General features: G+C 49.5%; 1 protein-coding gene across 6 annotated transcripts in view; it reads left to right on the top strand.

Annotated features, from left to right (window-relative positions):
* TNRC6C (trinucleotide repeat containing adaptor 6C) overlaps nt 1–16,615 on the top strand; it is a 289,499-nt gene that overhangs the window by 32,881 nt on the left and 240,003 nt on the right. For 3 of the 6 annotated variants that reach the window (XM_068654957.1, XM_068654963.1, XM_068654956.1), the window contains exons 1-2: nt 2,662–2,753; nt 4,896–4,958. In XM_068654957.1, coding sequence (XP_068511058.1) covers nt 2,724–2,753; nt 4,896–4,958 — 93 coding nt within the window. In that variant the 5' untranslated portion in view covers nt 2,662–2,723. Of the gene's footprint in view, nt 1–2,661; nt 2,754–4,895; nt 4,959–16,615 lie in introns of those variants that run through there. The other 3 variants (XM_068654965.1, XM_068654959.1, XM_068654960.1) reach the window with 2 other exon arrangements.

Here is a 16,615-nt window from a genome sequence, read left to right as displayed (position 1 = left end):
ACCTCTGGGTTCTCTGCTCTGCCCTCCAGTCAGTGCTTCACTGGTTAAAGCAGCAGCCAACCACCTCGATTCCTATCTTAAATGTTTTGAGTGATGAAAAAACATGATAGCAGCTGGGAAGGGTTCTCTCCACAGCCTAGCACCTGCGCAGGTCATTGCTGTGAAAGCTTTAAGAGCTGGCAGCATCTCCTGCACTGAGAGGCACGAAACGTGTGGGCATCGCAGGCTCCTGGGCAGGAGGAGCTGGTTCTCGAGCAGCCTGGCTGTTGTGGGCTGCTGGAGATGCTGAGAAGAAGGCAGTCCTTGTGGTGTGTCCAGATGCACGAGAGTTGGTTCCAGACTCCTTGGGAGAGTTGTGGGTTTGGTGCTGCTTTTGAGTTAATGCCCAAAAGGCTTCTGCGAGGAGTGATTTCCTCCCGCTGGGTGCTTTGGTTGGTGGGTGCTCACTAATGCCAGGCAAGATTTGGAACCGGAGGCTACACGCTGATCCCTCTCTTTTTGTGAAATGGAAACAAACTGGATTTTCCTTCCCTTCCTTCCCTGCAAGTTTCCAAGCAGTGCACCCGTTGCACGTCCTGACCCTTGCTCTGACAGCTGCAGGGTGCTAGGCCAGTGCCAGGATCCCTGGTGCAGAACGAGCCCTGTCCTTGCCAGCCCTGCTCCAGGCATCCCTTCTGTGCCAGGGAATAACCCACAGGGAAGGCAGCTTGTAACTAGGGGATGGAGGAGCAGCGTCTCAGAGATGCCAGCGCTGTGAGCTTTCCCTGAGCAGCGTGCAAGGGTGCAGAGGAGAATCCAGTGCACCTCTGTGAGCAAGGAGAGGACGGGGACAGAAACCCTGCTGTGCAGGGGCTGTCTCTGCACGCACCCAGAGACTTTCTGACGAGCAGAAGCACGGTGAGAGCATCAGCACAGCTGCTCCTCGCTGTGCTGTGTTGCACTTTGGTGCCACAAGGTGATCTCTGCATGTTCCGAGCAGCCTCCAGAGCAGATCTCCGTGTCCTTGAAGGTCAGCCCATCAGAAGTGACAAGGGGAAAAGAAGAATTTCAAAGCACGCCTCCTTTCGTCCTTGTCGGGGTGTTCTCTGATGCTAGGGGAGGCTTTTCATGTTGTTCTACCAAAACTAAATAAAAACAAAGATAAAATTTTGGGGATGGCGGTAATGACGTTGAGGACTTTGCTTGTCTCTGTCTATAACAGCCTTCTGGCTAGTAATCTGAACAGAAATAATAATTTGAAAGGGAAGATAATTAAATTAAACAGGCAACCAAACTGGAGGAATGAGACTTCTGATGAAGGAGGGTGGCTGGGGAAAAAGTAGAGGAGGTGGCGGAGGAAAGCAGCACATCTCTTTAAATTGTCAATCTCTCAGGGCAAGGTTGCTGCAGACATAATGAGTGTCCTGGTGAATTATCTCCCACTTTTATTGTCTGTTGCTACCACGGAAAGATGGGGAGGTGGGGAAACTAACTTTTTTTTTTTTTTTGAATTTGGACAGACTTAAAGAAGTGGCATCAAATTTGAAGGGCACCCAATCAATCTGTTGTCCTAGCTGCATGAAATTGTATTTCCCTGCCACTTCATATCTTATTTGCAGCAGCTGGGCTGTAAGTCATTGGTGATAACATTCTTTATTATGCAGCCGTGTTTATGAACTGTGCCTGGAAAGAGATGATAGAAATATGCAGCAATATGCAAAGGGGGGGATGCTGGGGGGAGGGGGAATAAATGCTAGTTGCTAGGGCAACCGTGGGGCTATTTTGGGCATCAAATTTTACAGATGATGAAAAGCATTTTCATGTGATGGTTGGTCTCTCCGGGAAGAGAAGGGGAGAGAGGGCACACAATAAACCAAGAAGATAATATTCAAGAAGGCAGGCATTTAATTTTTTGTATCTGAATACGTGTATAGTTTTAGCTGTATGGAAAAGGAGAGGTGTTTAACTAAATGGGAAATGGCCCGGTAGTAATTTGGGGGCCTTTCCTACACCACTTGGCACAGTCTAAATCTGACCGGTGCTCTCCAGAAGCGTTGCGTGAGCCGTGCTGGTGTCTGCAGCTACCCCTGCTTGCCCACGGGCTGTCTCACCACAGGCATCTGACTGCTTTTTCCCCAAAAGGCTTCTCCACTCACATCGCAGCAGCAACTGAGCCGATTAACTCACAGCCCCTTCTGCCACAGGTTAAAAAACCAACAAATTATTGAAGACCGCTCTTGACTCCTTCAAGAATCAGGTGATACCCATACTTGACACCCATTAAAATACTAAGATTGATTTAAAAAAAAAAAAAGGGAATTGGTCTCAGGTCACTGCCCTCAGGCAGAGATCACCAGCATGGAGCATTTGGGGTGCTCCTGCCGTGCCACCACGCAGAGACGGAGGGGCTGGGATCCCCATGTGAGCAGGAGCTCCTGGTGAGGAAGATGATGATGGGGAGCCTGGACCTCGCTGCCTGGGGCTTTGCAATGCTTTGAGCTGAAGGGAGTAGCAAAGAGTCATCAGGGCTGAGGGTGCTTGTACAAACGGAGCACAGGTTTCCCCTTTTTTGGCCTGGAGGAGTGGGTCAGGAGGTGCAATCACCTCGATTAGCACAAGCTGGGACCTGGTATATCTGCCCCTGCTGATAGGTCCTTGGTGGAAATGCAGAGGGCAGCCCCAGTTTGGGTGCCCACCTGCACCTGTGGGCATTTGGCACCAGCAGAAGGGGCAGGAGCTGGGGGATGCTCCAGCGCCTGGGGAGCACCAGCAGGGTAAGAGCTTGTCCAGGCCTCTCAGCGTCTGACTTCCCCGGGGGTAAAGCTTGCTTATTTTCTGGACTAGTTCTGTTGTGGTGATGCTTTTCTTAATTTGATTTTGCTGGAGCTGCCTAGGCTCTGAAGGAGAACAAGCTTATGGGCATCGTTTGCAGCCCCTGGACGATGGCTGCTGCTCCAGCCATTCTTAAAATCCTCAGGACTCTGAATATATCGGCACATTAAGCTGGTTAAAGTAAACAGCGCCTGGTTTTGGCATGAAATCTATTTCAAATACAATATAATGTGACTCCCTTATTGCTCTAAAGTTGTGTTTTTAATTAAGTAGTTAGCGGTGGCGGTGAGATTCTTCTCGAATAATTAAATCAAGGTAGTTTAGTGAGTAATTGTAAAGCGAATTGCAAAGACCATAAGGCTGCTGTTGAGACAGCCTGTTTTCTCTCCGAAAATTAATCTAAGTGCTGTGCGTTGCTAAGAAAGTAGTAGCACACTTTGCTGGATAATGGCCATTTGTCTTGGTGCGCTTTGATTTTCCAGCTGCGTCTTCCCACCTCCACCTTCCCGTCCTTCAGTTGTCTTTCCCAGACACGAGCCCTTCTGCTCAGCACGTTCTCCAGCCCTTACCCTCTTGTCCTTGGTAGCTCAGCATGGAAGGCTGAGAAGGGAGCCTGCAGGAGTTTAGTTAGTTAATAATAATAACTAGGGGCCGATGTGATGGGTTCCTGTTTGTGTGGGGCTGGGATTTTGAGTCTGGATTTCCCAGCTTCTGGCCAAGCCGGGGCTGAGCCAGCCCTGCCTGTGTCTTACACCCCAGCATCTAATCCAGGGTTGCTGTTTGTGTGCCAAGCTGCTATTTAAGTAGCTCAATTGGCACGTAGTAATTCTCTCGCTGCTGCGGATTCCAAATAAAGGCAGGCAGCAGATTATCTGCTGTCCTGTTACTTTTCCTTTGCCAGGAGAGCAAAGGGAAATCCTCCCCACAGCCCCTGCATGCGCGTGGGTGCCTCCCCCTGTGGTTTGTGCAGCCTGTCTGCAGCGTCCTGGCCGTCCACGTGCACGATAAAAGGAAACAGCAGATTTCTGTGTCGTTAGTGCCAGGCTTGTTATTTTTGAGAGCCTGAATCGTGTTCTCTTAGGAGCTCTCCTTGCTGTGCCTGAGGAATGCATCCAACAAACACGACAAGTTTTAGGGAAGTTAGGCTGGCTCCAGACCACGCCTGGGGATATTTTCAAAGGCAAAATGAAAAATTAAGTGAGGAAAGCCTGACCACCCTCCTGGAAACATCCTCAGCAGCCACGCGATAGCTCACAGCTGATGTTTTGTTGGGGTGTTTGTTTCCTAACCGCAAAGTCCACCAGGGCTGATGGGGACGCTGATACCTTGTGGATTTACTTCAATGAAGTGGGATTTTTCTAAAGTGCCTCAATAATTTAGGAGTGCAGCCTTAGTGAAACACGTTTGGGTACTTTTGGAAATCCCGTTCATGACTCTCCATTATGCTTTATGAGCCTGCAGCCCTCAGTGGGGACATTATTTCATGCTCTAGGTAACAGTGGAAAACTCCGTGGTTTTTAGCACCGGCCTGGCTCTCTACCAGGAGAACAATTGACAGGGATGATGTTGTTAGGGCGGCCTCAATTCCCTACACCTTCCCTTTTCTGAAGGAGTTGAGGCTGCAGAACTGCGGAGTGTTCTCAGCCATCATCAGCCAGCCAAGTTTGGATGAAATGTTAGAACTTGAGAGTTTTTCTTTTACTTTAAAAAAAAAAAAAAAAAAAAAGTCCCCATTTCCCTCTTCTTACCACAGAAGGTAGCAGATATCTCAGTGTTTTCAGATGTTTGTTTTTTTTTTTTTTAAAGGCAATATTTTTTTCACATATTAGGCTTTATGTTTGGGTTTCCAATAGCTTTGTCCACGAAGAGTTTGTCTCTCATCACTGATTCAGGTGTTGTACAATGAGAAACTGGAGATTTTCATTTCATTTCTGGTCCCTCCTGCACTTGAACCAGCAGAAACACCCAGCACAAAGCTGAAGCCATCTTTCTGTGTGCTGTGCGGTGCAGCCCCTGTTGGTACAAACATGGGTGTAAAACATGAGAATAACACCAATTCAGTTTTATTATTTTTTATTTTTCAGGACATGGAAGCTTCTGGCGGTGAATTTAAATCCAAAGACGGTCGAGATCTCAGTGACAGACAGGTCAGTGCCTCTGTATTTTTTTTTCTTAATCAAAAAGTTTGTTGTGATTCTTCATACTGACTGCGTCGATGTCTTGAGAGTTGCGGAAGAAAGAGAAGTGCTCTGCTTTGCAAAAATTGGTCTTCTCCATTGCTGGATGGGGGTGATGTTGCTGACAGCAGTCCTAAACACAGAACCCAGGCTCAGATTTACTTGGAGCTCGGGTTCAGGATTGCCACAAGCTCTCTGTGTACCTGTTTGGTGAGAGATACAAAGACAGATACATGCTCGTTGGTTTGTGTGCGGCTCAGGGTGTGAATCTTGCCTATGGACCTGAAGATCTGTGCTCATCCAGATCTTGCCCGGTCGCGTAGATGTCCCTGTTCCCTTTTTATAAGGGAACAAAGAAGAGGTGTTTCATGAAACTCTGTGTGGTCTGTGGATTCCTTCTGGAGGAGGCCAAGTATTTAAAAACAAACAAAACCCTCTTGCAAATATTTGTTTAAATGTTCCGCTTTTACTGTTTATATTCCATTTGCATGTGGGATGTGGAAAGATGCATTTTAATCCAAACAGTGTAAATGAGAATAGGAAAGAAATTGCATTTTCACGTGCCGGTTTCTATCAGACCACTTCCACGTTGGGTTCAGTTTACATACGTGTGTATTGTTGATAAATTTATATATGTGTGTGTATGTATATACAAAATCTATGCATGTGCCATTTAGAAATGTGTTTTGCAGTAACCTAAATGGTGGTCCCAAATCTGCCAGCTCTCCAGCCTGGCTCTCGGTTCCTGCCCTTGGCAGGAGCTGTGTGCTTACCCCTTAGCAGATGCTCTTAGTGGTTGGTGCCAGAACCTTCAGGAGTCCCTTGAAGTTTAGGAATACTTCACAGACTTGATGTTAGATGAAGTAGAAAAATCAAACAAAGCTTCTAAAGGCCATCCCTAAGCAATTGTAACATAGCCAGAGCAGCTGGTATTCCCTACAGCAATAAGGTGATTAAAAAGAAAAGGCAGCAAACACCAGAAATCATTACTGGAATAAGGACTGCCCCAGAGGTGGCTTTTTTAATTTTTTTATTTTTTTGAAGTGCTCAGATAATGTTCACTGCACTCTGGTTATCTGACCCCTATAGCTGGTGGCTCAAGCCAGGTATAGAATTGTAGAATTGTGAAAGCTGGGAAAGCCCTCCGGGATCACCTGGTCCAACCATCACCCTATCACCCACTGAACCACGTCCCCAAGTACCATGTCCAGCCTTTCCTTGAACACCCCCAGGGATGGTGACTCCACCACCTCCCTGGGCAACCTGTCCCAACGCCTGACTGCTCTTTCTGAGCAGAAATGGCTCCTTATTTCCAATCTGAACCTCCCCTGGCACAACTTGAGGCCATTCCCTCTTGTCCTACAAGGGTAGGTGACCCCTCCACCATTCCTTGCTCTTCCTATCTGGGATCAAGTCAAAACCTATTGACCATGAGCTGAAGACTGCTGGTGTAGCTCTTGTCTATGGGAAGAGTTGAGGTGTGTTGGTGCTGCTAAAGAACTGTTTTATTACTGGGCTTGGACAGAGAAATGGTTCGGCTGCGTCCTGTGCTGATAAGGTCATATAGGAAATGCTGGGATTTGATGGAAAAGCACCACAATCCTACCATTTGCAGCGTGACCCACATCTGCAGCTTTCTGGGGGGGATGTGACCCTCTGCTGTCTGTGAATCCCAGTTCCCTGGAGCTGCAGCCCCCCAGTGACCCCAGGAGATGGGAGGGATGCCACGATGCTCCCAGCGCAGCCTCGCTCCCTGCCTGAGCAGCCTTTCCCCTCCAGGCAATTCAGAATTCCCTCTCCGAGGCTGACTCCCCTCTTCAGATGTGCTTTACAATGTCTCTCCACTGGATACCCACTGAATGCCTAATTTTTAACCACTCTGTCTGTCAGATCCACAAAAGCTGTTACTGGAGGTGTTTGCATAAAAGAGCTCCACTATAGGTATCTGAGAGCAGCTGGCGATGCTCTAGACAGTATCCAGCAGCGCTGATCCAGGCAGGATGCTTTAGTCTCCCTGGCTTAATGGTTATGTGCATTTTCTTAATGTACCCTCCCCCTCAATTGCCTCCTAAATTAGCATTCAGGATGTGTCCAGCCCTGGAAAGAAAAGAAGTTTGGAGCCTCTTCCTTTCAGATGAGGGAGGTTCGGTGTTACTGGAAATAAAGCAGGGATCTGAGATGGGTTGGGGCAGAGGGTGCTGGGCTGGGCTCGGCACCACGGGGCCAGCCTGGGCTCAGCCTCGCCTCTGGGCAGAAGTGATGCCATGGTGGGTTTTTTTCTTCTGGTCTGAGCCCCTGATGGGGGTCCCCAGGGTGGTGTAAGCAGCCGGGTGCTGCTTACGAGGCAGCAAGGGGCCTGGGTACAAAGCCCCGAGTAACCCACGTCCCTCTGCGAGGGGCAGGGTGCTTGCTGCTCGGGCTCTCCTGGGCATCTCTGGCAGTTTCCTGGCTGTGTGAGTGTTTAAAATGCTGAATGATTTCTTCATCAAGCCTCTCTGCATAATTAATGACTGTGCTATGAAAGTGCAGCACTTGTAGGATTTGATTGGTTTTGTAGTTGTGTTTTTTTTTTTTTTTTTCTTAATGTCCTTTTTCTTCCTTTTGTCCTCCACCTCTCCTGCCCTTTGTCAATGCTACGCTTTTAAATATGAAATTGGTTTGGGTTTAGGTTAAGGAAAACGCGTAACAACCGAGTAAAAGTCACTTAGGAGACGGTCACTGGGCAGTGGAGCCCTGATGTGCAGCTGAGATCTTTGGCTCCCCTCACCCCGTGCTCTGCTCTGCTTCCTTGGGCTGCTGGCCAGGAGCACTTGTGGCTCGTGTTAAACACAGAAGTGGTCCTGAAGGACTCGTGCTTGAAGTCTCAGGTATTTAGGGCTGTTCGTGCCCTCAGGAGCAGCGTTTCCCTGGGAATGGGAGCGCGTGCTCGGTGCCCCACGTTGCCTTGCTGCGGTGGCAACCTCTGGGGTAACCGGAGGATTCAAGACAAGACGTGGTAATGGAGGTGGTGAAAAATGCTGAAGGGTGATGTGCCTTAACGAGGACAGATGCACGAGGAGGCAGGTGCTGTTCTGCTGCTGCGGCTCACAGGAAACCAACCACAGAAGTAGATTTAGTGCGTGCAGGGCTCGTGGTGCGCTCGGAGGTGCAAATATCTGATTCCAAAGTTGATATAATCAAAGAGTGAGAGGAGATTGGATGTGAGAGGTTACGTTGCTGTAAATTAAAGCAGCTCTGCTGAACTCATTGCAGTTGTCCAGGGTGTTTGCAAATGTGACTGAGAGGACTTGGCTCTGTCTCTCCAGCTGATGGTTGGCTGGAAAATGTCTTTTTTCCAGTAAGTAAAAGTGAGCGGGGCAACTTTGTCTTTGAATCACAGGATACTTCGTGCTCAAGTCTTTCTGCGTGTACTGTGAGCCAGACAGACCTGTTGTCCTCTTACAAGCTGCAAATTACGCAGGCAAATGTAATTACCCATTCCCTTTGTTATTAGTGTGCAGCGAGGAAGCTTCAAGCTATCGGCCCTTTCTTGGTATTTCAAAGCTTCCTTGCAAGATGCATCCTTGATATTGAACACAATGAGATGTCCTTTTTTTTTAAAATTCAATTAAACATTTGCCTACTGTGACTCTTTATTCACTGCAAATTGTCTCTGTAAATAATCTTCATCAAAAGTCAGAACCAATCCCCATTAGTTGTTTAGATTAATTAATGAGTCCCCCTGGAGCCACCCAAATGAATTCAATTTAAACGTCAACAACTTGGCTATGGAGTTTCCCAGGTTGGCATTAAGACAATATTAAACCTGCAATAAGTCACATTTAAAATGTTAATTCAAAGAAGCTCTCCATTTAGAGCATTTAATTAAATCCTTAAATAAACTGCATGGGCTCAATACCAGATGGTTCTGCATTTTCATTGCAGCAGAGAGCCTTGAAGTCATTGAGGGAAGTAATATTGGAGGCATGGTGAAGATAACCAGGATATATAGTGTAATAAAATCTAATCTTGTTTCCAGCAGGGAGATTCAGTGTATGTACACAACCTAGGCTAAAATTGTAAGTTAATTACATTAACCCCAGTGTACTCTGGTATCTGAGCAGCCAGAGATGAAATTAGTCTTTTTCCTATCATAAGATTCTTTTCAACTTCACTATATTAATTTTTAGCCAAATACTTACTCATAAGGAAAATTGAAGTTAATGTAACCAAAGACAAAGTAATGCAGTCTTAATATTCTGAAGGGATTACGGAGGGCCGTGAAAATACACTTTGCAAATGTCACTCACTTTGAATGGATTTGTGGTGGGAAGGTGGGGGAAAAGAATTACGGCTGTGAGCCACGCCGTGCTGGGGCTTAATGAAAGTCGTGATTTAAGAAACTGGGGCCTGAGGAAAATAAGTAAATAAAAGATCCAGACCTCTGTCTGGGGCCCCGGGGCCTGGAGGAGGCTTGGTGGGTTGCCTGCTCTATCAGGTGGCAGAGGTGTAGGAGCTGTGAAATGGGGCTGTGCTGGAGGGAAGGGTCCGAACCTTGGTGTTGTTGCAGGAAATGTCCCTTTGGCATCAAGAGCTTCACGCTGCCTGCTGACAGTTCCTGCAGTAAGCTGAGGCTACGATCCTTCACCTCTCTAGCTAAAAACTTGAAATGCCGTTGGGAAGACGGGGCTTTTTCCCTCAGTTGTGTTTGTTTAAAAGTTAAAATTGTGCTCAGAGTCCTTGGGTACAAGATGCTGGTGGTTCAGAAGATGTTTGTCAGTTCCTGTCCTGCCTCTGTCTGTCCCCTAAATGCTGCTTTCCACGTGCCGTGGGTGCCTCCTCCCTGGTGCTTGCTGTAAGCTCCTCCAGCAGCCTCCCACCGTGAGACCAACACCTTGAGTCTTAACTGAAAATCACAAGAAAATACAGGTCGTGTTTTACAGCTCGTGGGGAGGGAGCAGACATTATTCATGTGGCTCAGTGAGAGGAACAACTTTTATATCTTAATATTCCAGAAAGCGTAATTCAGTTTCCAAAAAAAATATGTGTTTCTTTCTGTTGGGTGATGAAGTGCAGCAGGGATGGGAGGCACAGGTGGAGGTGCAGGTTTGCTCTGCTCGGATTTTGCCTGCAGGAGGACTTGAGCCCTATCCGTGGGCGCAAACTTTGCACGTCCGATTGCACGAGAGCATCAAGCTGGTGACGGCTGCTCCGCGTCTGCTCGGGCTGCTTGCCCAGTGCTGGGGTCAAAAGGACCCCAAAGGGCTGTGTTTCCTCAGAGGGGCTTCGGGATTCTTCTTGTGGCTGCCCTTGTTCTCCTCACCCCATCCCACAGTGTTTGGGGGGGGACTTTCCCTGTGCCCCCAGTCCCTTCCTGTTGTTGCAGCACAGCCAGGATGCGGTCGCTTCTGCACGGTGGCTGCTTCCCAGGGGCCTCGTGCTGAGCGATTTGTGGTGTGCTGGGGGAGGGAAGACCCAAGTCTTGTCACTTCGGTAACTGCAAGCTCCTGAGCTGCCCCGAAACTGGAGGAGAGGCTGAAATAACCCTTCTGGTGTGGATCCTGCTTGCCGCCTGCAGAGCACCGCTGTGCACGCGGTGTGCCTCTGGGAGGGACGGGAGGAGCTTGCACAGCTTCCCCTCTCCTGCTTAGAGAAGCCCCAGTTGAAACACTCTGGAAATCCCCTGAATCTGGACCCATGAGAAAACTAACTCTGGTTTAAACAGCCTGGTGAATTCACAGTCATCAAAACTGAGAGATTCTCCACCAAGGGAGGCATCAGAATGTGTCGGTGAATTTTACTTGTTCTTTTGCCTTCTCAGGTGGCTTTTGTCTCAGGGTCACCTGCATGCCCGAGAAGGCTGGAAGCACTCAGGGTTTGGCTGCTTTCTGTCCTCAGGGTATCTTGGTGGTCAGCACTGAGCATCCGTGAGGAGCTCCGTACAGCCTGCTGGCTGGGGAGCTGTACAGGGATCAGGCTGGGAGGTGGAGGAGAAATGCAGAAGTCCTATTTCAGCAGGCACTGCCAGCAGAGTCGGCCACGGCCCCGCTTGCTGAGCTGCAGATGTTGCTCACCTTCCGTGCTCGTGCAGCACTGCAGTTCCCAGCACAGGTAACTCCCTGCCCATGGAGGACTCGCACTGGGTTGTCCCCCAAGGCTTAGGTGTTGTGCCATCTGCCATGAACTGAAAATACCCGCTGTGAGTTTCTCTCCTACATCGCCCCAGGGTGCACCCACAGGAGCTCCCGCTGCATCGCTGAGGTGTGAGCAGGTTGAGGGGTGAGCAGGCTCCTCTCTGTGCTGCACCCCAGGCATCTGATTAAGTCCCATTGGAGACGGAGGGTGCCAGGCTCACCCTGCTGCTTCTGCTCCCGCTTCTGATGTGGTCCTTGTGCCTCTAACAGCTCGTAGCATCGTGATTAAACATGAGGAGGGCGTTCAGAGCAGTGTGAACGTGCTGGTGCCTTGTTAGCATGGGGATGGGGAGGTGCTGGGAAGGCTCCTGGAGCCCTCTCCCTTCCTTCAGGGGTGATGGACTGGCAGGAGGACAGGGCATGGGGTGTGCCTGGTCGCAGGGAGCTGGTGATTTGGTCACTGGGCTGACTGCCTGGTTTCATCTTATTGATTAATGAGGATTCATTTGATAATGTTAGGCAGCTCTCCAGGTATTAGAGATGACAGCTTGGTGTCTCTGGGTGCCTCTAGCACCGGTGTGCACCCTGCCCTTCTCGCTCGCCGTGCTGCGTGTTGCCGTGTATCCTGTGGCTGCTGCTCTGCTGTCTGCGGCTTGATTGAGTTAGCTGGTGCTGTGGGGATGCAAAACCAATGAGGAGAAAAACAACAACCCCAGAATGATGCTTCCAGTACCGAGTGAGCTGTTTCCCTGGCAACACCAAGTTCTCGTGATGTGACTGCTCTGGCACTGCCCTTCTCACCCCAAGGTACCCGCTCCGAGCTGCAGGGACACCTCGTGCTGCCTGGGGGCGATGGGGGCACCAGCACAGCCCTGGGCTGGGAAGCAAAAGGACGAGGAACACCGGTGTAGCTGTTCATGGCTTCTTATTTTATCTCCTTCTTCTGAGTCCATCTCTGCCCAGTTTCCTCTTTCCTCCTCACCAGATCTGGCATTTTGAGCCTCCTCTCCTCCACGTTTCTGCCTCTTCATCTCTGCCACAGGATGACTGCGTGAACGCGTGGCAAAATGTTGTGCCAGCATGCTGGCAGAGGCGCTGCAAATGCCACTCTGTGCTGGCTTAGGTCCTAAAGAGCTGGCAAGCTCTTCATTTCCTAACACCATTTTAAAGTGTCAAAGCTGTGTAGAAGCTCATCCAGCCATGGAGTCTCTATGGCAGGGCTCCGACTAACAAGTTGCTGTGCCTTTTACAGCTCTGCGTGACCTCTGCATCGGCAGCCCCTTCCCTTGGTGCCTGCATGGCCGCAGCCAGCGCGGGCATGCGGGGAGGTTTCTGGAGCTGCCCCTAGCTGGTATTTACCTGCAGTTTTCTCTGTTTGACTCCAGCAATTATGTTTGTCCTTTCCTCTGCCTGTCTCCTCTCAGTTCTGCTGCTCCCCTCTCTTTATGAAGAGGTAGGGCAGCTTATATTTAAAGCCTCTTTTATTTCTCTAGGGCTTGCTGGGCAGGGATTTACGAGTGTCTTAATTCCGCAGAGCGTGGGGCCGGGGCGAGCTCGCTCACCTCTTGGTGGTCAAAATAGCTCCCATTATTTGGATGTGTTCTTAAAATCTTCCCAGCTATTGGTATTTAGGACGTTGTCTGTAGGTTTTAAGCTTTAACCGTGCGATAGGAACAATGGCTTGCCTGCAGCGTGGTACCCGAGCTCCCAAGTACGGAGGGCTCAGATAAACGAATGCCTAAATCTGTGGATTTGCTCTGTCCCACTCCCTGACCTGCAAACAGTCTTAGTATGAAAATATGCTTTTAAATGTTTTAAATGATAAAAGCTGTTTCAAATGCTTTAAAATATATAGCAGGTCTTGCCTGCTAGAACCTCCTTTGCCCCCTGGTGTCTGCACTGTAGCAGAAGGGGTGGCTCCTGCAAGGGCTGCCTCAGCTCTTCTCTTGGTGAAGTCAACGACAGTCCTCTGCTTGCCTTCGAGGGTGCCGATGAGCTGCTGCTGTGTCCAGCCAACAATCCCACCCGCTGTGGGGAAAGTTGGGAGGTCTCACTGCTGTGCTGTGAGACCCCTAAACAAAGCCCATCCTGAGCTATTGGTGGGAAATGAATATTTTAGTGCAGAACGAGTACTTTAGCAACTTTTGGTGGCTTTGCTTTTTTTTTTTGCCCAGCTGCATTGTGCAGTGCTGTAGCAGTGAGGTGGTGGAGCTCCGTGTTCCTCTCACTCCTCCTGAGCATCCCGGGGTCCCCTCAAGCTGCTGCTCAGCAAACCCGACAAGGGGTCCTGCAACAAGTGGGGGGAGCACCGCTGGGCAGTCCAAAGCCTTGCAGGAACGTGGAAAGAATAATAAGAATGCCTTGGGGAGGCTGATTTTTTTTCTTTGCTTGCTTTCTATTCTGCATGCCTACCTTCAGATGGGAAGTAAAAACAAGATTTTCCTCACCTGTGGTCATTACACGTCTTGCGGCATTTTTTGTAAGACACGGGGATCTTGGTGAAATCCCCCCCTGGTTAATTGTGTGCTGCCTCCCCACAGAAGTTCCCGCAGTTGTGAGTAGCTGCTGCCTTCCCCCTCCTCTCCCTGCCATCAATTAGTGCGCTGCCTCGTTAGCTCTTTTATTGCGTTTCCCTTTAAAGAGGCTCAGAGGTGGTTCTGTCAGGGCTGAAGGAAACACGCGGTAAATAGTTTGTGTACTGCAATATTGGGCTTAAGGAAGCTTTTAGGAGATCTGGGGGTGAAGATTTGAGTGCTTCCCCCCCCCTTAATGAGGGCGAGCATAGCAAACGTCTCAAAGGTATCAACCGCCAAGCACCTGAGTCCACCTGTGGCTGGAAAAGCAGCCGGGGAGCTCATCTGCGAGCCGTGTCGGGCTGGGGAACCTCTCCGCTTGCTTTTTGTCCTCCGGTGCTTGCATCTTCCTTATCTGCGCGTGGCAACAGGCAGCCCCTGGCACCAAATCCCAAAGGGGCTGAGTGGGGCGGCGATGGCAGGGACTCTGCTGGAGCCTAAAGCTTCCCATACGGCTTCTGGGGCTCTCCAAAAAGTTGAGTGAGTAGGTCCATTAAAAAGTGAATACTTTTTTTTTTTTTTTTTTCATTCTTGAATGTGAAGATTAAAACTTGCGTTTTACTGCTGTGGTGGTCGGGAGGGGGATGTGGACCAACCCTGGCCGAGGCACTGCACAAATAGGGCTCTGGAAGCTCCGAGCCCTTCATCCTGGGGTCAGGATCATAAAACGGAGTCAGGGCCACCTGTGGGGTCTGGCTGATAAAAATGCTCCTGGCCGCAGCTAACAGCAAGCACAGTGCAGCAAATACCCCATGCAGTGGCTGTCCCTCCAAACCACCACTTAAATGTAAGTTCCTGAAACACCACAGGTCTGTGACTTTCTCCTGTTCCCCTCAGATGCTCGTGGTTGCCTGGAAAAGGCGGTTTGGGGAGAGGGGGGAGCTTTCTGCTGCATCTGTCAGCACCTCTCCGATGCTGGGCTCGCTGCTCCTGCAGTAAACGTGGGGCTGTTGGCTTCTGGAGAGGGAGAAAACATCTCGGAGGGCTTTGTTCTGTGAACAATCAGTGCTCCTGCCCACAGGCATTAGTGCAAGTGGTGAACAAGCCGGTTAATTACACTGAAATCAATGCTATTTGCCTGGATTTAAAGCATTCTTCTCGTATCGACTCTGTCCTTCCCGGTTCAGCTGCCGGGCAGGAGGCAGGCGCTGCTGGGCTGCCCGCGCTCCTGCACAGCCACAATGCCACGGTGATGGGCACGTGGACCTCTTCCGAGCCCTGGCAGCCAGGGAAGGGGCTCAGCTCCAGACACACAGCCTAAATTTGAGCCTTTAGCCTTCCTCCCGATGGCTGGGGTGCGGGGATGCGGGGCAAGCCCTGCTCCCTGCGGGTGGGTGCTGGCAGCGCTGCTCCGTGCCCGAGGGGCTCCTGGCCCCGACCTGCTCAGCCCAGGGACAACGGGCAGGGGAGGCTCCTTGACACGGTTGTGGCATGTCAAGCACGGCTCCGTTCTGGTAGCTTCTCCCACCTTTGACTAATTGCTGACCTGACATCTTTCTGATAGTGACCTTGTTTCAGCTAGTAATTCAAATATCTTTCAGTGTCAGAAATAATAAGTGCCACAGTGAGATGAACAAGCAGAGCTTAAGTTGAGCACAGATTAATGGGGTTTTAATATTCCTAATTTAATCACTCCTTTCTGTCTGAATGTGTGCAACATGATGTAGCAGCTAATTATTTTTTTAACCATGATGAGGATCTTTCCTAATCATTTTTATATTTAACATGAATGAAGGGAGGGCAGTGATTAATGAGGGAATAAATCTTATGAAACAGAAGCAAGCACATGATCAGTTAAAAATACAGCTGTCTGATTTTTTTTTTTTCCCCCCTGCTTTCCCTGTACTGCAAAAATACTTCAGCAGCTGCACCTTTTCAGCTCAGTAACGAGCTGTCCTCAGCCCTAAGAAAGACCTGAAACTTTGCTTATCCCTCTGGTGGTTCTGCTGGCATTTCTGTGCAAGAACATCTCTGTGATGAATGCAGCATTTATTTTTCTTCTTCTTTTTTTTAAAAAAAAAAAAAAGCCCCACTAGATACATTAATGGTTGGATAGATGTCTTTTCAAATATTTGTTCCTGACAGGGTGTTTGGAATTGCAGATGAGAAGCAAACCAGCTCTCAGCATCTGTCTGTTGCTACTGTACGTTTCCATTGTGTGAGGCAGAGACAAAGCCAGGCAATTCAAAGCTTAAGTGGATACTCTTGAGAGGTTTTTATTTTCCCCTCTCCCTCCGTTTTCTCACATTCGGCTGCTTCCCTTCTCTCTCTAACCTCCAGCTTTTCCCCCCCAGCCCTCAGGCTTTGGTTCTGGGAGCCTGTCTTCTGCCTGCGATGCCCTGCTCCCTCCAGGGTCCCTTTGTGCATCCCAATGGGTGATTGGATTTTTTTAGGGTTTCTTCCATGCTCTCAGGCTGTAGGGCAACACAGGCATGATCAGAGGTGTGGTACTGAGCTCTTTTCCCACTGTTTAAGTGCAGTGGTTTGTCAGTAGCATCGGCCAACAATTTACTTTGTTTTTTTTTTTTATTATTTATTTTTTTGGTGGGGAGATTCTGTGCAGAAGCTCCTTTCCATCACGGAGACCATTCCGTGGGTTCTCAGCAGCGTGAGGTTGTTTTGGACGTGTCTCTTCTCACCAGCTAACGAGGAGAGTTTTAATAGCTGATCGGGATGAGCGGGGCCCCAGCAGCGCTGGCAGCTCCCCTCTAACCTCGGTGTCTCCCGCAGGTTGCCAAATGGATCTAATTGGCTAAAAAAGAAAGATGGGCTTAAACACAGCTCCTGTTGCTGAACGCCTTGTCACTCCTCGCTCCTTGAGCAAAGAGCACCAAGCTCAGGGATCCGCACCTCGGGTGCCGGTGACACACGACCGTGGCTTGATAGACATAACAGAGCGCACTGGACCAGTTCCTAAAATTAGGGCTCCTCTTCTGTGAGG

This window comes from Anas acuta, chromosome 18, assembly GCF_963932015.1.
Source record: "Anas acuta chromosome 18, bAnaAcu1.1, whole genome shotgun sequence".
Taxonomy (NCBI): Eukaryota; Metazoa; Chordata; class Aves; order Anseriformes; family Anatidae; genus Anas; species Anas acuta.
This window is presented reverse-complemented; position numbering and strand designations above follow the sequence as displayed.